This window comes from Panthera tigris, chromosome E1, assembly GCF_018350195.1.
Source record: "Panthera tigris isolate Pti1 chromosome E1, P.tigris_Pti1_mat1.1, whole genome shotgun sequence".
In the NCBI taxonomy this organism is placed as follows: domain Eukaryota; kingdom Metazoa; phylum Chordata; class Mammalia; order Carnivora; family Felidae; genus Panthera; species Panthera tigris.
In genome coordinates this window covers 18,621,911-18,649,604 of record NC_056673.1, presented here as the reverse complement: position 1 = coordinate 18,649,604, position 27,694 = coordinate 18,621,911, and the positions used below count along the sequence as shown (strand labels likewise).

At 54.2% G+C, this 27,694-nt stretch overlaps 1 protein-coding gene across 3 annotated transcripts; it reads left to right on the top strand.

Annotated features, from left to right (window-relative positions):
* Positions 1-9,483: 9,483 nt before the first annotated feature.
* On the top strand, positions 9,484-26,776 carry LGALS9 (galectin 9). 3 transcript variants are annotated; one of them, XM_007076038.3, is made up of 11 exons: positions 9,484-9,585; positions 15,356-15,447; positions 17,841-18,042; positions 19,157-19,267; positions 20,431-20,526; positions 22,214-22,249; positions 22,822-22,872; positions 23,414-23,455; positions 23,897-23,985; positions 24,116-24,278; positions 26,011-26,776. In XM_007076038.3, the coding sequence occupies exons 1-11, from the start codon at positions 9,547-9,549 to the stop codon at positions 26,155-26,157; spliced, it is 1,068 nt and encodes a 355-aa protein (XP_007076100.1). In that variant the 5' UTR covers positions 9,484-9,546; the 3' UTR covers positions 26,158-26,776. The 3 variants fall into 3 exon arrangements, with proteins under 3 accessions (XP_007076100.1, XP_007076101.1, XP_042821616.1); XM_007076039.3 differs by lacking the exon at positions 20,431-20,526; XM_042965682.1 differs by lacking the exons at positions 20,431-20,526; positions 24,116-24,278.
* The last annotated feature ends 918 nt before the right edge of the window (positions 26,777-27,694 follow it).

Sequence of the window (27,694 nt, the reverse complement as noted above, 5' to 3'; positions counted from 1 at the left end):
CCAGAGTAGGTCACTTAACCTCCTGAGCCATCCAGTCGCCCCATGAGAGCTAAGATGTATGAAGCGAACTGATTAACACTACTGTCTCCTTCCCCTCCGGCGTCCCCTCTGTCATACTGCCTCTTGAGTCAGGTGGTATTGGAGAAGCCAATTCGGGGGTCTGGCTAAGAGAGAGTCGTTGAGTTGGGCATATGTTCACTCTAGGTTTAGTGGGATATATTTATGTGGGTTACAGCCACTTCCATTAATGATTCAGTTATTCCCGACTGTCCCAGTTTAGGAATGGCTTCTGGAACCCTCCTCCTGTCTGTTGTGCCAACTCCCCTGGGTCCAGGTACAAAGATGCGGGGCCAGAGGGCCAAAGGAACGTGTCCCATGTTACCTGGTACCCAGAGTACACAGGCAGTGGAGAAAAAACAGGCCGTTGGAAAGACAGAATGATCTTTCTACTTCCTTTATGGAAAATATGTCAAATCTTCACACAAAGAAGCAAAGAATATGCGGCCAAAAAAGTAGAAGGCGTTATAGTGCCAGGAAAGTAATAAAAATATTATTTTTCTGGATTTTATGATGTTTGGGATATTCATTGCAATGATTCAAATGTTTGTGTCCCCCCAAAATTTGCATGACCACCTTCAACCCGCTTTGCCCACCGAGAGTTTTTATTTATGGAAGTGGTGGTGGTTGCCATTTATGGTGATGATGTGAAATTTGCTTTTATTTATTTTTTTTTAATTTTTTTTTATTAACGTTTATTTTTGAGACAGAGAGAGAGAGACAGAGCATGAACGGGGGAGGGTCAGGGAGAGGGAGACACAGAATCCGAAACAGGCTCCAGGCTCCCAGCTGTCAGCACAGAGCCCGATGCGGGGCTCGAACTCATGGACCGCGAGATCGTGACCTGAGCCGAAGTCGGCCGTTCAACCGACTGAGCCACCCGGGCGCCCCTGAAATTTGCTTTTAAAATAAAAGCATCCAGGGGCGCCCGGGTGGCTCAGTCGGTTGAGCATTCGACTCTTGATTTCGGCTCGGGTCACGATCTCACGGTTCATGAGTTCAAGCCCCACGTCATGGCGGAGCTGGCTTGGGATTCTCTCTCTCCCCCACTCACACTCTTGTTCTCTCTCTTTCTCTCTCTCTCGAAATAAATAAGTAAACTTTAAAAAGGAGAGAGAAGAAAAGCCTAAGTTTATTTAAAGGAAATCGGGAGCTAAGACTAGTCCCAGGCTAATCACGCAAGGACTAAAGGCAGAGGCGGCGGTGAATCTGATAATGAACTGATGGGACGTCAGTCTGGTGGCTCCCCTGGGTTCCCCACTGAGGAAGTGTGAGCAAGGGACTCTGAGTGTGCTTGGTTCCGCTCCTCAGCCCTGCCGCCCGTGGAAAGGATGTCAGCACTCTGCAAGCTCAGCCCCGCGGCCACTTCCTCTCTGGCCTCACCACCCACAAGTAAGATAATGTGAACAAATAGATATGACGTAGGGAGCGCTTGCTCTGTGCCAGGCGCTGGCCTAAGTGCCTTCCGAGCATTAGCTCATTCGGCCCTCCCGACGGCCTAATGAAAGAAGGCCCGTGATTCGCCCCACCTTACAGGTGAGGAAACTGAGGCCCACAGAGCTCAAGTGACCTGCCTGGCCTCACTCAGCTGCTGTGCCCCCACTGAAAGCCATACACGCTTCTTTCACAGCACAGCAGTGCGCTTAATAACTGGTACCCCCACCAACCCTAAGGATCTATGAAGCACTGGAAGGAAAGGACGAGGTCCTCTCGGTCTGTGGTCCCCAGAGCCAAGTTCAGGGCTGGGCATGCAGCAAGTGCTCAATAAATGCTCGTAAATGAAGTGCTCATCTGCACTTCTTCAAGGGGGTTTCACTTTCCTCTCTGGGCCCAGAGGTAGACTCACCAGCAGGGCCCCTCACGTGCGTGCGTGGACCGGGGGCAGGGCCCTAGCCATGTGTGTGTTTGGTCATCTGTTTTGGTTAAGTAGGTTTTCCTTTCCTTCCCCTTCCCCCTTCCTCCCCTCCCTCCCTCCCCTCCCTTCCCCTCCCTCCCCTCCTTCTCCTTCCCCTTCTTCCCTCCTTCCCCTCCTTCCCCTCCTTCCCCTCCCTCCCCTCCTTCCCCTCCCTCCCCTCCTTCCCTCCCTCCCTCCCCTCCTTCTCCTCCCTCCCCTCCTTCCCTTCCTTCCCCTCCTTCCCCTCCTTCCCCTCCCTCCCCTCCTTCCCCTCCCTCCCCTCCCTCCCTCCCCTCCTTCCCTCCCTCCCTCCCCTCCTTCTCCTCCCTCCCCTCCTTCCCTTCCTTCCCCTCCATCCCCTTCCCCTAGGTTTATTCATTTTTCAGAGACAGAGGCAGAGCATGGGTGGGGGAGGGGCAGAGAGCGAGGGGGACAGAATCGGAAGCAGGCTCCAGGCTCTGAGCTGTCAGCACAGAGCCCGATGGGGGGCTGCTCGAACTCACAGACCGGACCGCAAGATTGTGTCCGCCGCTTAACTGACCGAGCCACCCAGGCGCCCCGTAGGTATCCATTTTCTTAAAGATGCCCCCCAGATTTGTAATTCGGATCCCACAAGATCTGCATGAGGTGCCTGTTGAAAATGCAGATTTCCAGACTTACCTCCAAACTCCCCAAGCCCAGGCCCTGGGAGAGATTCCAGGCTCACCAAAGTCCGAGTATCACTATGCTAGATGTTTCCTGCCCCCCACCCCCCCCCCCCCCCCCCCGCCCCCAACTTCCTTGCTGGCTGTATTTACTTTAGGGCTCCCAGGAGAGTCATTGTTCTGGAGTGGCCATACCCTCCTGTGTTTTTTAGAAAGCTGTGAATTCCAGTAAGTGGAAGTTCAATAGTTTCGATTCCTTCTTATCAGGACAAAGACCTTGGCTCTGCCAGTGAGAGTTCAGCTGGGGCAGAGGTGAAGGAGGCCAAGCCGGCAGTGGGGTGGGGGGGAAGCCTGCAACCCTGTCCTGACACCGTCCCTCCCCTGCCTCATGAAGGGGTCCTCTCTCCTTCCCCTTCCAAGCTAAGCCTACACGCTCGCCTCCCCACCATTCCTTCTAAATAAGTGTTCGACTTTGATTCCTGCCCTGGGAAGGAGTGACTCGGTCAGCAGCCCCTGTGGAGGAAGGTCAGGCCTGGGGTGAAGGTGGAACTCACACTGGGTGCCCTACAGACGCTCCAAGGAAGGCTGGCACCCTTTCATTTGCCCTGTAGTAACCCCGACACGAGAGCCCATTGGCGCCTCTGAGCCTTCACCTAGAAGAGACTAAGGAAAAAAGGGGAGCTGGAGGAGGGAGGGACTCCCCCAAGGCAGTGGGGGGACCTGTGGATGGAGGGTGTGGTCCACACAGCATGAAATGCCCAGGCAGTGGGAGAGGCAGCCAGCCCTGGAGGTGATCTCAACCAGGCTGTAAGATCATCGGAGGGGGACTTCGTATTGCATGGTCTCTTCTCGGGGATGCAGTAGCGCCCCCTTATCCGCAGTTTCGGTTACCCGCGGGCAACTGTGGGCCAGAGGCGTAGGATCCTCATTCTGGCATGTTGTCAGGAGGTCAGGCATAGCCTAAGGCCATGTCCCTCGCCTCCCTTCAGCTCCCTCGCAGGCATTTATTTCATCCTCTGGAGTCACAAGGAGAAGGGCGAGTACAGTAAAATATTTTGAGAGAGAGAGAGGACCCACATTCACCTTTTATTATAGTATATTGTAATTCTATTTTATTATTACTGTAATCTTTCACTGTGCCGAATGTATCGATTCAGCTTTATGCGTACATACGTACAGGAAAAAAAGTACTATGTATACAGGCGTTGATATGCCTAAGACCTCAACCATATCTTTGGGGTCCTGGGACATATCCCATGGCGAAAAGGGGGGCATACTGTATAGGATATCTTTCCTTTTAAAAAAAATTACTTGTTTTATTTATTTAGATCCAAGCCAGTTAACATATAGTGTGATATATATCTTTCTGGCTGACAGACAACAAACCTGTTGTTTGCTTTTTAAAATTTTTTTTAAAATTTTGAACTGCACAGGGAGTTGAGTTCCCCGGGCCTCTCTCAAGCTGTGTTTTAGAAATCGAGGTATACTTTGCACACAAGCAGAGAGTGTAGAAGGTGAAGCGCGTAGCTTGGTGAGTTTTGACAGGCACACACACCCAAGGAGTCCGTATCCTCTTGAGACAGAGAGCATTTCTATCACCCCAGAAAGATCCCTCCTGCCCCTTCCCAGTGGCAGCCACTGTTTGATCTCTTTCCTCGTAGGTTAGTTGGGTCTCGTCCAGAACTTCCTGGAAACGGAAGCATTCGGTGTGTACGTTTTGTGTCCGGCTTCTTTTCCTCGGCATCATATATTGGAGACTTACCTAAAATGTGTTTATCAGTAGTTCCATTTTATTACTGTATTCTGTTGTGTGACGACAACGTGTTCATCTGTTTGCCTTTTGAGGGCTGCTTGGGCTATAAGATCCGTACCCGGGTCGCGGTGCAGACGTACGATTTTATTTACTGTGAGTAAATCCCGAGGAGTGGAATTTCGAGGCCGCAAAAGAGGTATGTTTCACTTTGTGAGAAACTGCCAGAACAATTTCCAATGTGGCTTACAGGAATCTGACTAGGGTGTGTTTTACTAGGAACCCGTAATTGGGGGAGCTTGCAAAGCGGTCTTCTCTGTCTGCTGGCACAGTCTGAAGTCACCAAAGCGGGCAGTCAGGATGGGGACGGGGACGTGAAGGGGTGTGTGTGGAGCCAGAACGAACTGTCACGCGAGAGAATGGGTGGAACCCATGAGGATACAGCCCGCACCATTCTCTCACTGCGTCCACGCCTCTATCATTGGTGATGAGCGCGTTCGGCAAGAGACACATGAGCCCTCCAGTCACACATCTAAACGTGCCCCGGGAACAGAATTAGGAGCAGCTAAAGGAGGAGATACAGCGGTGCTGAACGCAGGCCCAGCCGCCAGCCCCACACCAGCAGGACAGCGAGCAGGTGAGTAACAACACGCGTGAGCCTTCCGGGCGTGGAAAGGGTATGGGTGAGATTTCAGTTCCTCCTTCCAAACTGCGTGTAAAACTCCTTTTGTGGCCCCTTCACATCCAGAACTTGCAAAAAAAAAAAAAAAAAAAAAAGGGGGTGGGGTGGGTGGGGGAATTCAGGGAAACATAGTCCCAGCTTAACTAAGAGGTCCCAATAAAAATATTCCACTCCATGAAGGGAATTAAGAGTACATTTACTGTGGGGTGTCCGGGTGGCTCAGTCGGTTGAGCATCTGTCTTCGGCTCAGGTCATGATCCCACAGCTCGGGAGTTCGAGCCCCGTGTCGGGCTCTCCACTGTCAGCTGTCAGTGCAGAGCCCTCTTCGGATCCTCTGTCCCCCTCTCGGCCCCTCCCCTGCTCACTCTCTTTGTCTTTCTCAAAATAAATACACTTAAAAAAATTTTCTTAAGAGTGCATTTACCGTAACGAGCACCCAGAAATGTATAGGGTTGTTGAATCACTATATTGTACGCCTGAAACTAATAGAACACTGTATGTTAATGATACTGGAATTAAAAAAAAAATACACTACTCCAGGTCTTGCTTTTTTTTTTTTAATTTATTTGTTTTGAGAGAAAGTGTGCACAAGCCCGTGCATGAGTGGGGGAGGGGCTGTTAGCACAGAGCCCAGTGCGGGGCTCTATTCCCCGTGCCTTGTGATCACGACCGGAGCCAAAATCAAGGGTCAAACATTTAACCGGCTGAACCACCCAGGTGACCCTAGGTCTTGCTTTTTTTTTTTTTTTTTTTTTAAATGTTTATTTATTTTTGAGAGAGAGAGAGAGAGGGAGAGACATGGAGCCTGAGTGGGGGAGGGGCAGAGAGAGGGAGACACAGAATCGGAAGCAGGCTCCAGACTCTGAGCTGTCGGCACAGAGCCCAACGCGGGGCTGGAACCCACAAAGCATGAAATCATGACTTGAGCCAGTCGGATGCCTTAACCTACTGAGCCACCCAGGTATCCCTATTTACACACATTTTTAATCCCTTTATCCACCGATAGACACTTGGGTTGCTCCTATTTCTTGGCTGTGATAAATAATGCTGCTATAAGCTAATGTTGGGTCATGGGGTAATTCTATGGTTTGTTTTTTTGTTTGTTTGTTTGTTTATTTTTGAGAGACAGAGAGAGGGGGAGACACAGAATCCGAAGTGGGCTTCAGGCTCCAAGCTGTCAGCACAGAGCCCAACACGGAGCTTGAACCCCACAAACCACGAGATCATGACCTGAGCCGAAGTCAGACTCTTAACCGACTGAGCCACCCAGACGCCCCTGTGGTTAGCTTTTAAGGAACCACCAAACTGTTGTGTCACGTGGGTCTCAACCTATTGATAGAGTGATGCTGTGGGCTAGAAATGGCTGGCCGCTCACCTGACCCCATACCGCTTGGGTGAGCATCCCCCAGATGTTTCCCCATTAGAGTGGTTGTGGTGGCTGAACCAGCCTTTCTGCTTCTTAAATGACTGCAAGATGCACCTCAGCACCAACCCTCAGGGAACTTAGAAAACCCAAGGTCTCTGACTCACAAGTCCTGGAGGGTCCACGGCACATGAGGGCCACTCGGGGAGGCTGTAGGGAGAGAAAGTGAGCGAGCATGAGCACAGATGTGGAGTCCTGCCTTTATTGGGATCTAATGGGGGGTTGTTGGAAGGGAATGGGGGTGCAGTATGGAAAAGCAGGCTTGCTCAGGGGTTGTCGAGGTTTCCCCAAGGCTTTCTAAAAGGGGAACTTCATGAATGCGGGCCACCTGGGTGCTAGAAGCTAGAAGCTGTCCCATAGCTGTCGATGCCTTTACTCGAGGCGGACGTCTTTGAAATGGACACCTCGGCAGTCAGACGCTTAAGGTCAGGCACTTTTCCTTAGCGGCCTCACCATTTCACATGCTTGCCAGCCGGGCCCCAGGCTCCTTCCTCCTCATCTGCCTCAGCACCTGTCACCTCCTGGTGCTTTGATAGTGGCCATCCTCATGGGTGGGAGACGGCGGACGCCTATTTTGAACAGATCCTTTGGTCTACAGCGCAGGGAACGGAGAGCCTCGGACGAGCATCCAGGACCTTGAACAACAGAGCTCTGAAGGAACGTTCCCAAGGGCTACCTCTCGCCACCTGGGAATGGGTGGCAGGCACCGCGCGGCGACATGGAGCTGCCAAGGTCGACTGGGCCCTGGCACGGTCTTAATTTTTTTTTTTTAATGTTTATTTAGTTTTGAGAGAGAGACAGAGAGCAAGTGGGGGAGGGACAGAGAGATGAGGGAGACACAAAATCCGAAGCAGCTCCAAGCTCCGAGCTGTCAGCACAGAGCCCGACGCGGGGCTCGAAGTCACGGACCGCGAGATCGTGACCTGAGCCCAAGTCGGACCCTCAACCGACCGAGCCACCCAGGCGCCCCACAGCATATCTGATTTCTTGCATTCAACCACGAGGTTCGCTGACGTAGTTCCCCTCTTTTTTTGGCAGTAGGCTAGTCCATTGTATGAATGCATTTTTCCTTTTTGCTGTTGGTGAACCATTGTGTGGTTTCCAGTTTGGGGCTGGGAGGAGCAAAGCCTTCATGAACACATGCATGTGCTTTCATTTCTTTCAGGTAAATATCTAGGAGTAGACTAACCGGGACATAGGAGAGGCAGATATTTGATTTTATTACAGTCCATCAAGGAGTTTTCCAAAGTTGTATTCTTTCATATTCCAATCTGCAGTGAATATTCTAATCTAACATCCAGTTGTTCCATAGCCAATCAATGAGGAAATTCTCCTGGTGTCCCTGGTGTCCCTGAAAGGATCCCAGAGACCTTCCCTTCCTTTCCTGCCCCTCCTTTCTGCTCCAACTATTGTCTGCCCCTTATATTTGGTCATATTCTGATTGATCCGGGAATATAATGGGGACGGAGGGTGGGCAGGGGGGACATGTGGGCTCAGTCTCTGGGAGCATCTCAGAGAAGTCAGCCTTTGCAAATTCTGGAGCATCTAGGCAAGGTGCAAGAGGAAGACAGGCCCAGAGCTGCACACGGCCCCAGGGCAACCTCTACCCAGCCGGTGCCCGGATGACCCTTAACCACTCTTCCAGGCTTGACCGTGGCCCCTCTCCCTAGCACAGTGCAGGGACCCACATGGCTCCAGGTAAGTTTATTGTCACCTCCCCCCACCTCATCCTCTGACAGCCTATCCTGCTGGTCTCTGCTTCAGTCAGTCATTTCCCTTCACTAGGTACTAAAGCCACTCGAATGCAGTTTATTTCATATGTCTCCAACCGTCTTGTCACTTGGAATGTTCTATTATGTCGAAGACTTGTCCTCTTTCCATTGTAAAGCCCAGGGGGAAAAGGGGAGGGGAGAAGAGACGAATGAAATAAAGAGAGGGGATCTGAAGCTCCCGGGGCACCAGTACAGTCTAGGATAACAATTTCCATTATCATGTCCTCTATTTGAAGAACATTTCTTTCTAATTTTTAAAAATGTTTTATTTGTTTTTGACTGGGGGGTTGGGGCAGAGAGAGAAGGAGACACAAGGTCCAAAGCAGGCTCCAGACTCCGAGGGGTCAGCACAGAGCCCGATGCGGGGCTCGAACTCCCAAACCATAAGATCATGACCTGAGCCTAAGTCGGATGCATAACCGACTGAGCCACTCAGGCTCAGAAAAACATTTCTTTCTATGTGATTGTGTTTTAATATGAGGAGTGGAATTTGTATTTATTTATATATTTATTTTATTTTATTTTGAGAGAGAGAGAGAGAGAGAGAGAGAGAGAGAGAGAGAACAAGTGGGGGAGGGGCAGAGAGAGAGAGGGAGAGAGAGAGAGAATCCCAAGCAGGCTCCACGCTCATCACAGAGCCAACACGGGCTCGATCTCACGACTGAGAGATCATGACCCGAGCTGAGGCCAAGAGTCCAGCGCTTAACCAGTCGAGCACCCAGGCGTTCCAGGAATAGAATTTTGAAAGGGAGAAATACTTTTTTGAGAACCCAGGTGTCCTATAGCTCGGGTGGCCGCTGGTGAGCTGTGTGATTGTGGGCGTGTCCTTTAGACTCTGAGCGTCAGTTTCTCTGTGTGCAAGTGGGTAGAAGCAGGCCTTCCCCCACCGCCCCGTGCACAGGCGATGCCCGGCACAGCCCCACTGTTTTCTGGGCCCTGTGGGCAGGCATACGCAGGAGACACGGCCCCACGCTCGTGGACAGTGTCCTCTAGAAACTTGCTATGTCAGTGAGGTCAGGCTCTTTGAATCTGTCTGAACCAAACACAAGTGGTTTGTTGGAGTGGAGCACAGGAGAGAGGAAGGGCAAAGGTCACTGAGGTGAGGAGTGTCTGCTCCCTCCTCCCTCAGTGTACCCCCAGCCCTCCCTCAACACCCTCCCTTTCTCTTTTTCTCCAGACCACTTCCTCTTGCCTCTGGCTCCTCCCTACTGAGTAACTGTAGGTTTGCTTCAGTTTCTATTTCCTGGTTATCTCCTCCCAGTGCAGAGAACTGACTGCCTGGCTGGCCGCGGAGAGCAGCAAGGGCCACACGGGCAGTGGAGAGATGGCCTTAAGCAGCTCCCAGCCTCCCTACCTGAACCCGGTGAGTTCTGGGGCTGAGGGCATGGCTGGTGCTGGCATGGGATGGCCCCCACTGAGCCGGCTGCCTCCGCCAGGAGGAAACAGCGCTGGGTCTGTGGGGAAATGACCCGTGGGTTGCAGCAGGCAGAGGGCAGGTGTCCCGAAGAGGACACAAGGCAAAGAGCAGAAAGCCAGGAGGGGCAGTCCCAGCACACCCCATGCCGGTCTCCCTTGCATCTCCGGACTGGACTGGCGGGCTGATAACCACCAGGATTCATGCCTCTGACAAAGGTTCACAGAGCTCCCCTGGGAGCCCGTCCTAGGGATTCATGCCTCTTCGACAAATGTCCTAGGTGCAGGAAGTGCGGGGAGGGGGAAGAGGGGGGAGGCAGGCATAATAACGAGAAGAGTGATGGTTTGTATGTTCACGGGGCAGCGACCAGGGCTTCTAGGGAGGAAAACAGCCCAGCGCGGTGGTTAAGGGCGCTTACTTTGGAGATGGCCTCCCTGGGTCCAGCCATTTTACTAGCTGGGGGGCCTCAGGCAAGTTACTTTTACCTCTCTGGGCCTCAGTTTCCACATCTGTAAAAGGGGATCATCTTCGGGCTCACCTCCCAGGGTTGGGTAAGGATTAGGGAGGTAGCATATCTAAAGTGTGGCCACAGTGCCTGGCACACTGTAGGGAGGGGGCTTTGGAAGTGTTTTGTATTATTAGGAGTCTGGAGGCAGCAGGGGAGGCTTTCCGGGGGAGGTGTCTGCTCCCTGAGGGGTGAGTTAGCAAGGCAGAGGCAGGCCAAGGGTGTGTGCAGAGGGGCCATCTTGGGAACGAGAGGGGAGTGGGGCTGTCCCTGCAGAGCGGGGCCCAGGGGGCTGCCTCCAACCTTTGGCCACATGTGAGTAGACTCCGTCTGCCCGTGGCCTTGTTTAAACCCTGTGAGTCTTACGACCCCCACATCAGACGCGGGAAACAGAGGAGCTGAGGCCACTTGCCAATGTCCCCAGATGATAAGTGGCAACTAAGGGAGGTGCCTTGACTTACCCCCAGAAGAGAGAGGTGCCCACAGAGAGAGAGCAGTTAACAGGGGAAGGCAGGCAATCAGCAGGGCCCAGGAGGCCCAGGAGGCTTCGTAGGAGCCCCTCTGGGCCTTGGCCAAGAGCTTCCGGAAGGGCTGGGCTGATAGCCTGACAGAGGCTGCAGGGCAGGGGTGGGGGGAGGGGAGGTGTCGCTGGAGGAAGCTGGGCCTGGCTCCAGTTAGCTGGCCCTCCATGGGGCTCTCAGCGTCAAAATGTGTCACTTCAGGCTCATTCTCCATCAGATGAGAGATCCCAGAGATCCTCATAGGCCCCGACATTTCATGATTCTGGTGGCTAGTTTTTACTTGCCAATCCTTGCATTCGAGGGTTTCAGATGAGAAGGAGAATCTTCCTGTGGGCAACAGTGAGTTAAAACAGGGCCTTGGAGTCCGAACGAGAAAGAGGATGGGTGCAGTCCCCACAGGCACCAGGAAAACCTGCGCGTCCCACAAGGGTGCCCTCTCCCAAGTGGCCCGCTGATGTCCAGCCGTAGAAACGTTGCTTCCTCCCAAGGGTGGCAGGAAGGTCCCGCGGCCCAGCTGTTCTGAGGAGCCAAACGCCATGAGGGCCGCCTTGGGAACCTGGCCCCCCGTCTCCTGCCCACTCCCCACACGCCTCACCTGACCAGCCTTGTGCTGGGATTCAGACCCCATGCTATCACCAGCTGAGTGGCCTTGGGCAAACTGCCAAATCTTTTGTGCCTCAGTTTCCTCTGTAGAAGTGGCACTCAGAGTGGATAATGAGGTAACAGGGAAGGAAGGTCAGCCACCAGAGGGGCCTCAGAACCTGTAGGGCAATGGCTCCCTTTGGCCGAAAGTCTCCCGCTGCCTCCTGCCAGTGAGCCCTCTGGTGACCCTGGGCCTCCTCCAGAAGGCGGCTGCTGAGGCCGGAGGGTAGAGCCTGGTTCTTCCAGATCAGAAGAGGAGGAGAAAGTCCTCAGCCTCCAGGCACAGCCAGGAGCCGAGAGCAAGTTCTGACCCAGCAGAGTCACATTCTGATGCAAACAGCTGCCATTGTCAAAGGCCTGTGAACCAAGGGGCTTTCGTGTGTGGCAGTGTGTGGCATCTCATCGAATCCTCTCACGAGCACGGTCAGGTTGGTGCTATTGTCCCACTGTCCTGAGGAGGGACCTGGGGCACAGATAGATCAAGTGACTTGCCCAGTAGGAGAGCTGTTACCACAAGGAGGCACGTCTTTGGGACCATAAATCCAAGAGTTCTCTCTCTCTCTCTCTCTCTCTCTCTCTCTCTCTCATGCACGTGCACAGGTCCAAATTCCACAACAGACTTGGCCCACCAGGCCTAAAACGATACAGATTTGTTCTCTTACAGTTCTGGAGGGCAGAAATCCAAAAATATAGGCTTCAGGGGAGAAGCTCTCCTCGCCTTCTCCAGCTTCTGGAAGCTGCCCGCCTACCGCGGCTGGGGTTCCCTCCATCTTCACGGCCAGCAGCTTCTTGCTTCTGTTGTCACACCTCCTACCACTAACTCTGTTCTCCTGCCTCTCTCTTTGAGGTCCCTGTGATGACATTGGGTCCACCCAGATAATCTAGGATAAACTCCCCATCTCAAGATCTGTAACTGAATCACATCTTTCAAATCCCCATTTGCTTCATAAGGTGACATACGGGAGCCACAAAGTCCAGGGATTGGAACGTAGACGTTTGGGGCAGCGGGGAAGGCGTAGTAATTATTCAACCCACCGGACCTCGTCGGAGTCAGCCAGTATTGTCAGTTTCTTTGAATCCATCCACAGATATTCTATGCATAATAGGAGATGAGGTTTTGGGGGAGACAGTGGGGTTCGTGGGGTCCGGAGCCGACGGCCAAGAAAGAATTCCCAAAGACGTCTTTGGTGCAGAAAGGTGATTTTATTGCAGCAGGGGGACAGGATCTGCGGGCAGGAGTTGTTGCCCCAGGACTATGAAGAGACACCTGTTATATACTATGGGGTTGGGGGAGGTAGAGTCCAGGGGAAGTTTCCACTGAGATTTTCAAATGCTAGAGACTCATGGGATACCGGAGGCCTACGTATTGTCCAGCTGAGGTTGTTCTTCCCTCTAGCAAGACAGTAGGGAGTCTCTGGAGAAACATTTCACTCCGCCAGCCTCAAGTATTCGTCAATGGGCTGCAGGTTATAAGGAAATTTAGTTTTATCTGCCATTTCCTTCTGCCTGTGTTCCCTACATCACTGTGGAGGGTGATGGAGGGTGACTATGATCTCTATCAGTTAATCATTAGTTTTTTCCTTTTCCTTTGTTCTTAGGCAGCCAGGAGTCCCTGAGGAATATCCCACATATCCCACGGGGTGGGGGCGGGTGGGGGGGAGGGCAGTGTTTGAGACCTGCCAGCTTGCCTTCTGCTCCCTCATCAATAAGTAAATGCATGTATATGGCCTCCCACCCATGTTTTTTCTACAAATGGGGTCATTTCGTATCAGTTCTCAAAGAATTCCCTTCTTCCTCTTCCTTTTTTTGTGGAGGCTACATCGAACCCATTTACTTCACCATCATCCTCTTGCTGAACTTTTCTTTCCAATCCTCTGCTGTTACAATGCTGCGGTGAATAGCCTTGTCTGCAAAGTTGTACTCAATTTAAAATAATCTTGGTTTTCAGAATTTGGGGACACCATTTAAGACACATTGAAAGCTCAAAACCTTTCTGGGGAAATCATTGCTTAGGATTAACCTGTGCTGCCCCGTCCCCACGATCTCACCCTCCCTTCTGTGCGCTGATAAACCCACCTAACCACACTCTGCTTTTAGTTCTTCACACTTTAGCGTGGATGTGCTTAAGTGAAGGACAATTAATAAACCCACCTAACCACACTCTGCTTTTAGTTCTTAGCGTGGATGTGCTTAAGTGCTTGCCAGGAGTATTTTTTTCTTTTCTATCTCTTTTTTTAATGTGTATTTGTTTTTGAGAGAGAGAAAGAGCACGAGCAGGGGAGGGACAGAAAAAGAGGGAGACACAGAATCTGAAGCAGGCTCCAGGCTCTGAGCTGTCAGCACAGAGCCTGACATGGGGCTCAGACTCACAAACCGCAAGATCATAACCTGAGCAGAAGTCAGATGCTTAACTGATTGAGCCACCCAGGCGCCCCCCTCTCTCTCTCTTTTTTTTTTTTTACTGCTTATTTATTTTTGAGAGAGGGAGAGAGCACAAGCGGGGAAAGGCAGAGAGAGAGGGTGAGAGAGAGAATCCCAAGCAGGCTTCGCGAGGCCAGCACAGAGCCCGACTGGGGGCTTGATCTCGTGAACTGCACGACCCTGACCTGAGCCGAAACCAAGAGCCCCAGAGGCTTAACCAACTGAGCCACCCAGGTGCCCCCAAAATCCTTTTTAAAGAATTCTCCCCCCAGAAATTAGAAAGTTTTACAGAAAAGAAAATCCAGATTTCTGTCTTCTAAAAATCTGGGAGCTCTGCCGGCACAGGGCATGGGTGGTGATCACTGGTTAGAGCTGAACGCACACTGCCCTGTTAGATGAGGGAGGCGACATCTAGTTTGTAATACTCCCCTCCAGTCCCTCTCACCTATCGCCTTACCTGGACATCTCACTCACACATATCACCGGCCTGGCTCCTGTAAGCATTTCATTTTTGCAAGGAACTGACCTAGGGGAGAAGTTAGAGAAGGTGTGAACAACTTAACAAGTGTGAAAATTGACGGGGAGCTAGATGTCTCTCCCAGTCTAATGCAGGTTATACAACCACATTAGTTAAGAGGGATTCTGGAGTTAGGCTTTGACAGTTGAGAAATAACCAGTTTGGGGTTTCGCTCAGCCCAACATCGAAGAAGGGGGGCGGTAGAGAGACACCTGCTAGGTGCCAGCTTCTTCCGCAGACTTTTTCTTAATCATCAAAATGACACAGAAGGTGGGGATTTATCCCTCTGTTTACAGATGAGGAAACTGAGGCAAAGAGAGGTTCAATAAGCTTCCCAAGGCCACTCAGGTAATGAGCCAAAGAATTAGCATTCAGACCTGGAGTACGTCTGGCTCTGAAAGGAGGCGTGCCTCACCATAACCGTTGGTCCTTTAAAGTGGCCCAGGAATGAGAATTTGACAAAGCTGGTGCTGAGGGGCCCTAGGAGGAGGGCTTCGGAGGCTGCCGAGGGCCTGAGGAAAGGAACGGGGAGCCAAAAAGCAGAAGTAGAAGAGGGGGCTGCCCCATGGCTGCAGAGAGCATCTGAGGAGAGGCGCTACCTGAGGTGGCTGGAAGGGCAAAGGTCATGGTCACCATGGTTCTATGGGTGGGGAGGGCAGGAGCAGGGGAGGATGCGTTCTTCCTGGCCCTGTCAGGCAACTGGAAGGCTTATCCTCTAGAATGGGTGGTCTCTTTTGGTCCTTTGGGCCTCCTGAGTCCCCAGCCATGGCTCTGGGGCCTTTGCTAGGAGCTTGACCTGGGGTCCAGCGCTCCCATCACTCCTTCCTCCCATCACTGGCTCCTTCCCATCTCAGGGCCATGTACATGTTACTTCCTCTTAGAAGTTGTCACTTTCAGACTCTCAAGGGAGGCCAGCACCCCATCACGTCGTCTCAGAGCCCCAGAGCCTCCCTGTCACAATCTTAGAATGTGTGTGGAACTATCTGGACTCAGATCTGCTCCCTCACGGGCCCGGAGGATCCATGAGGCTGACACACCCAGGCGCCTCTAGCAAGTGCTGGGGGGACCAGACGGAGGTGGGCCCACTGACTGACCTGCCTCTTCTCCCTACAGATCATCCCCTTCTCTGGGAAAATCCAGGGGGGTCTCCAGGATGGACTTAAAATCACTCTCACTGGGACCGTTCTTTACTACAATGGAACCAGGTACCTGGAACTGGTTTTTTTTTCTCTCTAGCCTCACCCCTTGGCAAACCGTGGCCCCTGTCAGCTCAGGTGGGTTCGCCCTACACCCTCGGAGCCGCTTGCGCCTGGCTCGGGGGATCCCGGGTGATCTGCGTGACACCACTGTCATCTGCCCGTAGCGTCTGGGCACCATTAACAGAGATTCCCCATAGACATCGGGGTGACAGGAGCTCATAGTCTAAGGAGGGAGGCAGGCCAGCCCAGAAGCAGATGATTTTGTTCTGGGATCGAACTTTCTACACCATAACTCAGAGTGGCAAAAATATCACTTCCTTTATTTCCTGAACTTGCCCTCTTTGGAGCCCTCATCTGGCTGATGCAGAAATATTGAAAATTGCCATCAAATGCAAGTCGCTTTCAGTTTCAAGGTCTTTTCTGGAAAATACTAAGTCAATCCAAAACACAAACACCATTTAAGTGCTGTTTCCCACCACCCCCCTCCTCCCCAAGGAGGGATTTCTGGGAACAGGGAGGCGGGGAGGCACTCGAGGACTCCTCAGAGGCTGGAGGCCCTTCGGAAACTCGGGCGGCCCTGCCTGGCCTCTGCCGCGGTCCAGCTTCTCGCCCACTTTGCACGGGGCCTGTGTACATGGGGGCTGTTTCCTGAGGTCCACGGTGCCCACGGGAGCCCGTCTGGACCCGCGGCCTCTCTCAGAAGACTTTCTGCCTCAATCCCCAATGTCTCTTGCTCACTGTGGTCCTCTCTCTCACCACCTGGCAGGGGTTCTGGGACCTCCTGGACCCACCTTCACGTCGCTCCCAGGCCAGGCCCTACCTCAGCTCGGCATCTAGACTCTAGATGACTTCCTCCACCACCGTTTCCCTGCCAGGTGGACATGGTCGCGCTGACCATGGGACTTGTCCCAGAGCCCTGAGCGCCCCCAGGAGACCCTGAGGGAAGGGAGGCACCAGGATCCCCCTAAACCCTGCCAGCAGGGAACTTCGGGACCTCACCTCTGAACTTCCCTTCTTTCTCTCTCCCTCTCCCTCTGCCTACCCCTCCCCTGGCACCAGGATGGCTTTCTACTCCCATCCTGTCTAACAGAGACTGTCCCGACTTCTTCCTGCAAAGCTTCTGCACGCAGGAGTTTTCGCTTTCGTTTTCTTTTCTTTTTGTTACATTTATTTATTTTTGAGAGACAGAGCATGAGTGGGAAGGGGCAGAGAGAGAGGGAGGCATAGAATCTGAAGCAGGCTCCAGGCTCTGGGCTGTCAGCACAGAGCCCGACATGGGGCTCGTACCCATGAACTGTAACGTGGTGACCTGAGCCGAAGTCGGACGCTTACCTGACTGAGCCAGCCAGGGGCCCCGAGGCAGAAATTTTCTAAGAGCTCCTCCAGCAAGAAATCAAGCAGACTCTGCAGGAATTTAATAGAATGACTCTCAAGGGCCGCTTCTGGGCTTGGTGCAGAGCCCGGCACTGTGGGGGATGTGGGTGACAGGAGAGCACTGTGCGTTAGCTGGGGAGACTGGAGTGACCCCGAGAAGCAGGTGGCGGACCACGCTGGTGCGCTGAGCTCAGGGAAGGCTGCGGACAGAGACGCCTCGGAGGAGGAGCCTCAGGCTGGAACTTGGTTGTAGGACCTGAGGGAGCTCTGTCTGCGAAGAGACAGAACAAATGTTTACCGTGCCCCTTCTGGGAGCCAGGCTCCTCGGAAGGTTCTTCGTTCGGAGCCATAGGCTGTACCCAAAGGCAGTTTTGACAGTGAGAGGCTGCTTCCAAGGAGAGAGGCAGGAATGGAAATGGATTTGGGTGGGGCTTTCTAGAACACCGCCTCATTAAGCATCCCCAAAGGAAGTACCTCACCTCCCTGGTGATGGTGATTTGAGGGTAGTGTGGTTCAGAACCGTCACAAATGACGAGCAGTGTAGAGCTGGGGTCTGGGTCCAGACCTGCTGACTTCGGGGCCACCACTCCGCACGTCATGTGTGGGACACACGCCAACCTCCAGTGAGAGACAGAGAGCTACTATTTACTCTGTACCTTAGAAACCAGCTCTGGAGGCCTATTCCCTCAATTCTGCATCACCTTTGAATTGGTTTTCTTCTTTCCCAACTGAGCTGATGGGGGCTGGCCTCCGAGTATCCACTTGGCGTGAAAGCGTCCACTATTTTTGTTTACCCGTGTTCTACGTATTTTTAGAAAATCATACCGTAAGGGCAGCATGCAACAATTGCACAAACACACACGAAGTCCAAGCTAGGTGAACAGAAAGGATGGCAACAAACTAAGGATGGGTCCAAACCTGCCATGCAGGTTGTATGCAAGTTCGCAGACAGACCAAGTCAAGGGCGTGAGCCCCCCTCCCCCCAGCTGGCAATAAACCAGGCTGCGGAATCTCTTTCTGCCTAGGTTTGCTGTGAACTTTCATTCTGGCCCCAGCGACAATGACATTGCCTTCCACTTCAACCCACGGTTCGAAGAGGGCGGGTATGTGGTCTGCAACACAAAGCAGAACGGATGCTGGGGGCCAGAGGACAGGAAGATGCATATGCCTTTCCAGATGGGGAAGCCATTTGAGCTCTGCTTCCTGGTGGACAGCTACAATTTCAAGGTGAGAAGCAGCCCCCCTCGCCCGCCTTCCCACCGCCTCCTTCCCCTCCCTCCAGGCCCTATCAGGTGCGGTGAGCAGCCATCAGAAGTCACGTGAGCTTTTAAATGGTCACGTGAGCAATGCCATTATACAGATGGCAGGACGTTTGCCTTGTAAGAACGTTAGCGATGGCCACAGTCTGCTCACACACCTTCACCTGCACATCTACAGGGACACCTGTTGCTGCTTTTACTCAGGAAATAGGAACGAGGTAAATCACCGTAGCGCTTTTGGGCCTTGCGGGTCTTTAAAGTTCTAGTTCATTCCATCCCTTTGCTGTAGGCTTTCCTCCCCTGCAGGTCCCTGCTAACGTTTGGTTTTTGCTAATATTGTTGCAGCCTTTGTCCGGGTTCCGCCAATGGCTTAGTTTTACATGGTGTTGCAAATTACGTAAGCAGAGTAGTGTCTCTGGGCTTGGGAGACAGGTGGGGGGTGAGTGTCCCCGTGTCTGTCCTTCTCTGTGCGAGCATGGATGTTCCCGTCCCCTCAGTGTACAACCTGCCTCTCCCCTGCTCCCCATGAACATGCTTATGCATATTTAAACAACACCTCCATGAGCTAACATTAGAAAGATAAACTGATTGAGGCACCTGGGCGGCTCGGTTGGTTAAGCATCCGACTTCAGCCCAGGTCATGATCTCATGGTTCGTGAGTTCGAGCCCCACGTTGGGCTCTGTGCTGACAGCTCGGAGCCTGGAGCCTGCTTCAGATTCTGTGTCTCCCTCTCTCTCTCTCTCTTTCTCTCTCTGCCCCTCCCCCACCCGTGCATGCTCTCTCTCTCAAAAATAAACATTAAAAGAAATTAAAAAAAAAAAAAAAGAAAGGTAAACCGATTGCAATAAACAAATGACTAAGAACTAAAAAGCCCAGTAGAGCCCAGTAGGGACTGGGTTCTGATGCACTTTGGATCATAGGCCATGTTCTTACAACTGGCACAGTTCTGAAGGCTGGTGTCCCTGACCCCTGGGGGACAGATGTGAAAACCAAACACAGGTCTTAATTCCTGGGAGCAGGGGTTCAGGTCCCCCGCCCTGGCCTGAGACCACTGTTCTGGAATATGCACTTGTCTTCACAGGTGACAGTGAACGGGAGCCATTTTGTGCAGTACCCACACCGCGTGCCCTTCCACCATGTGGACACCCTCTCCATCAGCGGTGCTGTGCACCTGTCCTACATCGGCTTCCAGGTCAGAATGTCCCTTTGGCACCTGTCTCAGGGCTGAGTGCAGGGCCCAGTCTAGCTGCACGTAGGCCCTGCTGGGAGGGCCCAATGGTAGCAGCCAATGTCCTACCCAGGTGACTCTGGGAACACACCTCCAGCTCCCCTGTCCTGTCCTTCTGTGTTACTTACTGTCTTTGTCCAGAACCCTTGTCTCAGTCTCCCAGACACTCTGGCCACCGCTCTCTGTCACTCTCTATTTCCACCATGCTTAGGAGGCCACGTGGCTCTAGAAAGAACCCAGGCTTGGGAATCCAACTGAATCTAGCTCAGATGCCTAGCTCTGCCATTATCACCAGCTGTGAGATCTTAGACAAGCAACTTTGCCTCTCCCAGCCTCAGTTTCCCCATCTGTGGAAGGGGTGTAGCCACTGCTGCCCCATGAGTTATTGGGTGAATTCAGTGAGCTCACAAGACGGCCTGCCTGGGCCCACGCCAGGGTCTATTGGCCCCTCTCCGTGTGTCAACATTTTCGAACGTGTTGCCAGCATCTAAAAGGCCAGGAGAAGAAGTTTTGCATTCTGGAAGTGGGTGGTGGTGACGGATGTATGGCAGTGCCAATGTACTTAATGCCGCTGGAACCATACACTTAAAATTGGTTGAGATGGTAAATTCACACGTGTGTCACCACAATTAAAGGCGGAAAAAAAAGGTGAGGGAAAAAAAGCCAGGATTTCTGGCTTTTTGAAAACTGGGAGGAGGGGGTATGCTGGGCGCACGTTCCCTCAGGGCCCCAGGTGGCTGAGGGGGACTGCTGTCACCATTTTTGGTCCTGGTGCTCCCTGAGATGAGAAGAGCACACAGCAGGCCCTCCATGGGTCCAAGCTCCTCTCTCTCTTGTCCTAATCTCTCACATTCCCTCCCTACCCAACTCTTTCCCCACGGGCCTGGGGAAGAGAGCAGGGGAGGGGAAGGGAGGGTGAAGGAGAAAGATGGAGGAGGGTGGGGCAGGAGCTCAGTGGCCTGCTGCCCCCCACTGGAGCCGAATCCTCCCTCTGCCTCTCTGCATGATCCTGAACACCCTCCCCGGCCTGCCTGGCTTCCTCCCTCTGGCCCAGGCCCCTGCCTGTCTGAGCTTCCTTGGCTCCATGAATGCTTCTCTTCATGCCTTGGTGCCTTTTGTTTTAACAGAACATGCGAGCAACCCCTATGCAGCCTGCCTTCTCCACGGTGCAGTTCTCCCAGACTGCCTGTTTCCCACCCAGGCCCAAAGGGCGAAAGCCAAAAGTGAGTTCAATGTGGAGGCCTTGGAGGCCGAGCGAGCGCTCATCAGGAAGGACAGAGGCTCTGAGAGGCTGGTTCCAGCAGGCGGGCCCCATGATGCCTACCCAAAGCTTCCCCGTCTCCACCACACCACCTGACCCAGAGCTGGGGACCTGGGAGTCGGCCTTCCTTCCCCTCCTTAGTATGCCTGCATTGCACCCACACCTCTCCCTCCCGAAGCCACTCTCTTTCTTGGGCCAGGCCGTCTGACCCTTGACTACAAGGACCGGGCTCTAGTTCCCCACTCACCCCGCCCACTGCGGCAGTGACCTCCCTACACCCAAATGCGACTGCGTCCTCTCCCTGCTTAAAAATCCTAAAGGCTGCAAACCCTTCTAAATAAAGCCTTAAATTCCCGGCAGGATGTGCAGAAACCACCCTGCTCCCACCCCAGTCCTGCCCCAGCCCACCTCCCAGCCACGCCCCTTCCCCCATGAAGCTTAGGCAGCCTCCACTGCTCACTTGAGGCTCTCTGGGGCCGCATGCTTTTTGCACCTGCAATCCTGGTGCTGAAAACACCCTGGGCCACCTCAGCCCCAGCCGACCTCTAACAGCCCTTCACTGCTCTGCTTAAATGTCACTCTTCAAGGGCATCTTTGTTGTTTGGAACATCGTTGGATGTCCCCCCCCACCCCAGTGTCCCCATGGACTATGTATATATCTGTGCTATGCCAATTACCATGTCCTGTTGTAACTGTGCCTACATATCTGTCCCTGTCCCTCCACCCCCTCCTTCCCTACACCCACAAGCCCCTTGTGGGCTGGGACTGTGGGTCGTTCATTTGTGTATCCCCAGCACTTAGCCTAGCATCTGGGCAAGCGGTAGGGGCTCGGTGCATGTGGAGTGTGGTTTGCACAGCCAGAAGAAGGGGAGACCAGCCAGGGCAAGAACGGTCTGCTGGGTGGGGACAGGGTCTAGGACAGGAAGGGAAGCATGGCCTGGCCCCTCCTTCGAGCACTGGAGCAGCGGGGGTTGAGGAAGGGGTGCCTCTCTACCCAGGCTTTCTGTGGCCCATCGCAGTACAGACAGGGCATGCGCCTCGCACCCCGCTGGCTTCAGGACCGGGCAAGCTTCAGGGAGTCTTGCAGGGCAGCCCGACTTTGGCTCTGGCCTGGGGACGACGGAGTGTGGTAGATACAATCAGCCAAAACCGAGTAGCAGTTTGGATTTTATCACTTACTACTGGGAGGAGCTTGGGCAAGTTGCTTAACCTTTCTGACTCAGCTGCCTCGCTAGCGAAACAGGAGCCGAGGGTGCCTCCCTTGTAAAAGTGCCAAAGTCAGAGCCTGGCACACAGATGTCCTTCACTAAATGGTTGACCTTACGGATCAAATAGGGCACCGGAAGTAGTGGTTTTGCCTCTGGGAGGGAAGGGAAGCTGTACGGTCTCTCTGCGACCCATCCTCTTCTCCCTCTGGAGGAGCCAATGCAGATGTTCCCCAACCTGACCGTACCCCCAACCCTGACTGTACCCCCAAACCCCGGTGGGCCTGGGATGGTGGGGGAGGCTCGCTCTGGAAGGCTTGCTAGGGAGCAGGAAGGAGGTGAGCGTGAGTCTGGGGAGGCATTTCTCACTCCACTTTCCGCCAGTGTCTCACCCTCGTGAAACACCAACGTCAACTACTGTTTGATTTTTCTCCTCTCCTTCAGTCTCCAGGCATTTGGCAGGCCAACACGGCTCCCATTGTAAGTCTCTGGTTTCTCCCATCCTCTTAATTTTGCTTCTTCCGGTGGGTTCAAAGGAGGAGGCAGGCTGGGCACCGGGCCTCTCCCACGGGGAGGCCACCCCGGGCTGTCTGCCTGGCTGTCGTGGGGGGTGGGGGGGAGGGTGGAAGCAGGGCAAGGGGGTTGGCTGGCCCTCGTGAATTGGGAAACACCTTGAATTGCCCCCTGTCTGCTCAAGCCCCTGCCCTTTTCTGTGAGTGGCCACAGGAGACCGAGGCCACACATCCACTCGTTCCTCTCGTAAAGTGAGGCTGTGCCACATAAAGTCCCCTGAGGAGAAAGACGAGCCACAGGCCACAAGCGCAGCCGTATTTCTTCTCCAAGTAGAAGAAACCTTTGCCCCTACCTCACCACCTTGAGAGAAGATACCCCTCCATCCGCCAGTTTCGGGGGATCTGGCGGGGGCCGTTGGGCTGCTTACACGCTCAAGATGGAGTCACCTCATAGGGGGTTAAGTGATGCCCTCTGGTGGCAGCTGGTGGTGGTCTTGATGCCGCGGAGAGCCGGTTCAAATCTGGATTTCTTTCTTCCAGACTCAAACTGTCATCCACACCATGCAGAGCGCCCCCGGACAGATGTTCCCTGTAAGTTTGAAAGCTCGGGTCAGATCACAGCCCCACCGTGTGCCCCTTCACCAAGGACTGAATTCTCTAGTCCCAGAGGCAGGAAGGAAGTGCAGCAAAGAGGATAGAGTTTTGGGGGCTTGGGCCTTCTGCTCAGGAGGCACATGAGTAAAATGCCCCTGGGGACGACAAAGATTCTGGAGCGGGTTTCTCAGGGACCAGCAAAAAAACTGATCCTGCTGTCACTGAGAGGGGAGTGCAGCGGTCCCAGCATGTGGGTATGAGACTCTGCGTCCTGAGGACGAGCCCCTGGCATGTCACTGCGGGCCACAGGCTTAAGCTGCTGCTGCTTCTCCCGCCACGGGCACAAATCAGATGGGAGGCCTGGAGTTAGTGCGGCTACCTGCAGGCAGGCGGCCATGATGTCAGGGAACATGGCAAGAAGTTTCACCAAGGCTGACTTGAGAAGGAAGGCGAAGCCGAGAGGCCAGGGGCCTCTGGAATGTGGGGGTCCCATGTGGGTGTGCACTCCCAAACCAAACTTCCTGCTCTCTTTCAACAGAACCCCGTCATCCCACCTATGGCGTACCCCAACCCAACCTACGTAAGTGGTTTCTCTGGGAGGGGCGGACACCTTGTTCAAGTTGGGCAGGGTGGGAGGTGAGGGGCGGCTTACAAAATTAAGGCAACCCTTTAGTAAGCTAACGTTTGAAAACATCCAAGTGAATTAAAAGGCTGTTGAAAGGAGATGTCACCTTTAGAACTGTCCCTTCGACATGAGCATAGGCTAGGGCCTTCCCCTCAGCCCAAGCATCCTATGGCATCCGGCCAAAGCTCTTTTCATGACAACTTGAGCCCGTTACTTTGAGCAATGCTGGAAAGTTTTCCGTTGGCATTTACTGAACCAAGTAAGGATGTTACGGAGTTCTTTCTCGAAAATATATTACTCTCAGAAGCGGCCGTCAAACTCAGCTGACAGTCCATATTCATGGAAATTGGCACAAAGCCCCCCCTGCGACTGACCTGCCCCCTCTCCTCCTGATAGTCGATGCCTTTCTTCACCTCCATCCCGGGTGGGCTGTACCCCTCCAAGAGCATCATCGTGTCTGGCACCGTCCTGCCCAGTGCCCAGAGGTAAGCCAGGGCCCTCAAGAAGGCTCTCAAGGTCCTCTGGTCATCCCCCGCTGGCTCTGGGCAGGCTGGGAGGGGTAGGGACTCAGAGCTCAGTGGGCAGAAGAGGTTCATGGGAGCTGCCCATGCCCAGGTTCCACATCAACCTGCGCTGTGGGAATGACATCGCCTTCCACCTGAACCCCCGTTTCAACGAGAACACCGTGGTCCGCAACACACAGGTCAACGGCTCTTGGGGGTCTGAGGAGCGAAGCCTGCCCCGAAAAATGCCTTTTGTCCGAGGCCAGAGCTTCTCGGTAAGATGCCGCGGCCGGAGCACAGAGGGGGTCAACGGGCAAACAAAGCAGGGCATGGAGGGCGTCTGGGGGCACCTTGAAAGATGTGGGAGCTGAGGCCTCTGGGGTGAAACCTGGGCCTAGAAGAACAGAACGTGCCCCACAGATGGCTGCTATTATTGTTTTCCTCATACTGTCCCACATAGGGTGGGTGGTGGTGCCTCTGCTCGCCAGTGAAGGGACAGGCTCACATGAAGGGACAGGCTCACAGGTGCAGGTTACTCGCCTGAGGTCACACAGCCAGTAAGTGCCAGGTGGGGCCCAAGCATGGGTCATTCATTTACCTCTCATTCAACAATCCTGGACAGGTCATTGGAAATAACAACTGGTCTGTGCAGAAAGCAAAACAGACTAATGGGATCGAGTGAGCCCTGGGGCAGGGGCCACGCTGCCCCTGATGGGGACAGCTGTCAGAGGGGGCCCTAGTGCAGCTGAGACCTAAGAAGCCCGCCTCACAAAGATCTGAGGGGGCATTCCTGGTGGGCGGCAGAGGGGGCAGCTATTCCCACAAAGGTAGAGTCAGGGGCATGGTCTGTCTAGGGACAGGGAGGCCAGGGGCTTCTGGCTAAAGTGACAACAGAAAGGTGTGGGTGGTGAGGCTGGAGGCCCGATCACACAGGGCAGGTGTTCTCGGCCCCACCTACGCATTCGGTTCACCTGGCCCCATCCCAGCCTTCCCAACCCTGCTTGAGAGCCGTGGGAAGAAGTTTGGATTTCAGTGCAGTGTGCTGTTATGTTTCAAGCCAGAGAGCAGTATGCATGGATTCCTAGATAGCTGTGTGACTTTGAGCAAGCGACTTCACTGCTCCGGGCCTCAGTTTTCTCATCTAAAAAATGGGGCTAATATGGAGCGCCTGGGTGGCTCAGTGGGTTCAGCGTGTGGGTTCAGCGTCCAACTTTGGCTCAGGTCATGATCTCGTGGCTTGTGAGTTCAAGCCCCAGTTGTGTTGACAGCTCAGAGCCTGGAGCCTGCTTCAGATTCCGCGTCTTCTTCTCTCTCTGCCCCTCCCCTGCTTGCGCGTGTGCACTCTCTCAAAAACATTACCAGAAAAATGTTTTTAACGGGGCTAATAATATCAGTCTCATAGAGATGTTAGAATGAAATGAAATAATGTCTGTGACAGGCTTAGGACAGTGCCCAGGGCACAGTAAGTGTGCCGGAAGTGTCAGCTGTCCTGGTGGCATTTTCACAGACGTGGTCTTGCTGCCTCCGGGAGCACATGTGGGGTGGGAAGCACAAGTCAGGAGGCTGCACTGCGGGGGTGCAGGCATGGAGGCTGGCTGGGTGCCGGCCACTAGGGACATGGATGGCACAGGCCAGTGTTCCTACCCCTAGAGGCTCGGGGTCAGTGGGAGAGTGGGGGTAGGGTGGGCGACACGGCCTGAGGGTCATCTGACCAGGTGGGGGAAGGCAGGGGAGGCTTGCTGGTTGGGGAGAAGCCACCTGTATGGGTGCAGGGGGGCAGGGGGGCAGCGCGGCGAGCACAGAGGAAGGGGGAGTGGGGTATGTAAAGGCACAAGGGGAAGAACAGGAGGTGTGTGGAGGGAACGGTGGGCTCCCCCAGGTGGGCTGAAGGCAGGCGTGACACTTGCTTCATGTTTGAGGAAGGCAGGTAGGTGGTGGGAGACACGAGCCTGCATTTAGGGTTGAGGACTTTCCAAGGGGAATGCAAATAACATGGCCTCCATGCAGGTGTGGATCATGTGTGAAGGCCACTGCCTCAAGGTGTCCGTGGACGGTCAGCACCTGCTTGAATACTGCCACCGCCTAAAGAACCTGCCTGCCATCAACAGCCTGGAGGTGGCGGGTGACATCCAGCTGACCCATGTGCAGACATAGGCGGGCTCCCTGGCCCTGGGGGTAAGGGAAGGGGCGTGCTGCTGTTCGGATCTGCTCCTCACCTCCACCTTCCCTGTCCCTGCCTGGGCCTTTCCAGCCACCTGACGATCTGGGGACTTTTCTGGAGAGACTGTGTCCTTGTCTGGCTCTGCTTCCGGCTGCAGCTAGCCTGGAGGGGAGGAGGGCAGCTGGCGGCGGGTCGGGGGGTGGGGGGGGGCGCCTTCCTCAGAGCAGTATCTGGGGCTCCAGCAGCCGCCCCAGTCCTGCCGTCCGAGGAGAGGGGGGTGGTCCCCACAGGTTAAGCCCTATGTTCAGTCCCCTTGGCAGAAAGGGAGAGCCCAAGATCCCAGACCAGGCCTGCACCCCATCTGCCCCTCCGTCACACTCCCTACCCCCTGCCCCCCCGGTCAACTCTGCCTCAGCCCCAAGCCGTTCATTCTAGTGGGAAGCTGTGTCCTGGGCCCCTCCCCTTTCTCCTACCTTTGACCTTGCCTTGCACCCAGCTCCCACCCTCCCTGCTCCTGGAAAGATACCCTGAGGACGCTCCCCTGATCTCCACCAGCCAGCAGGTCCTTTCCCAGCCTCCTTCAAAGAAAGACAAATGCTTATGGGCACATGTGCATGGGCTCACTGTGGTTATTGAACATGTCTGAGACATTCTGGGGTCTCTGGAGTTGGGGAAGTTCTGGGCAAGGGCAACGGGAGGAGACAGCATGGGTTCACTGATGGGGTGGGTCCTGACATCCACACCTGCTCCCAGTGGGTCCCGCACACACCCCACATGGGTGGGACGAAGCAGGTTGGGCTCGGGCCTCCTGGGCAGGAATCTGTGATGCAGGAAGCTTGGTAACAGGCCAACCCCGCAAACAAACTCACACTGCAAGGGCTGGGCCAGAAGGCCAGATGGCTTATCAGCCCCCTGTGTCCCAGTGGGAGGAGGTGGCGGGTGTGGTCTCAGGAGAAGCTGACTCAAGTGGACACCTGTCTGTGTCGTTCCACTGTGGGTCCCAGCATTCGGGGTTAGGGTACAGTGGGGAGAGTGGCTCAGTGTGGGGGGGGGGCTCCCTACCAGCCACTGGGCCGGCGCAGGAAGGCCGGTTCTGTGCCCACATGATGCCAACTCAGCCTGCTGACTCCATCAAGAATCCAGTGCTTCTGGAACCGGGTTGGGGCTCAGAGCATCGGCCTCAGACCAGCAGCACCGGCGGCAGCCGGGAGCTTATTAGGAAGGCAGAACCCAGGCCCGCCGCAGACTTCCAGAATCAGTCTGTGTTGTGAAAAGATGCCGGTGGTTTGCGTGCATCTCCGAGGGGACAGGCACTGGTCTAGGTGACCACATTCTCGACCACGTTGCTCAGGTGCGTTGCTGGGACACTGGGGGCTGGGGTGCCCTTTTGTCCCATTCTCACCCCATCTGAGTAGGGGGAGGGGAGAAGTGAGCCCAGGAACCAATGAAGCAAAGGCCAAATCCAAGCTGGGAGCTGGATTTTCCCACACCCCTCGTTCCCTGGCTAAGTTCCTTCCTTATTTTTTTTTT

Bases quoted from the DNA above. Each gene is read 5' to 3' on its own strand.
- LGALS9 (XM_007076038.3), top strand. From the start codon at position 9,547: ATGGCCTTAAGCAGCTCCCAGCCTCCCTACCTGAACCCG. The intron at 9,586-15,355 runs GTGAGTTCTGGG...TTCTCCCTACAG, and splicing joins AGCCTCCCTACCTGAACCCG to ATCATCCCCTTCTCTGGGAA. The intron at 19,268-20,430 runs GTCAGAATGTCC...TTGTTTTAACAG, and splicing joins TGTCCTACATCGGCTTCCAG to AACATGCGAGCAACCCCTAT.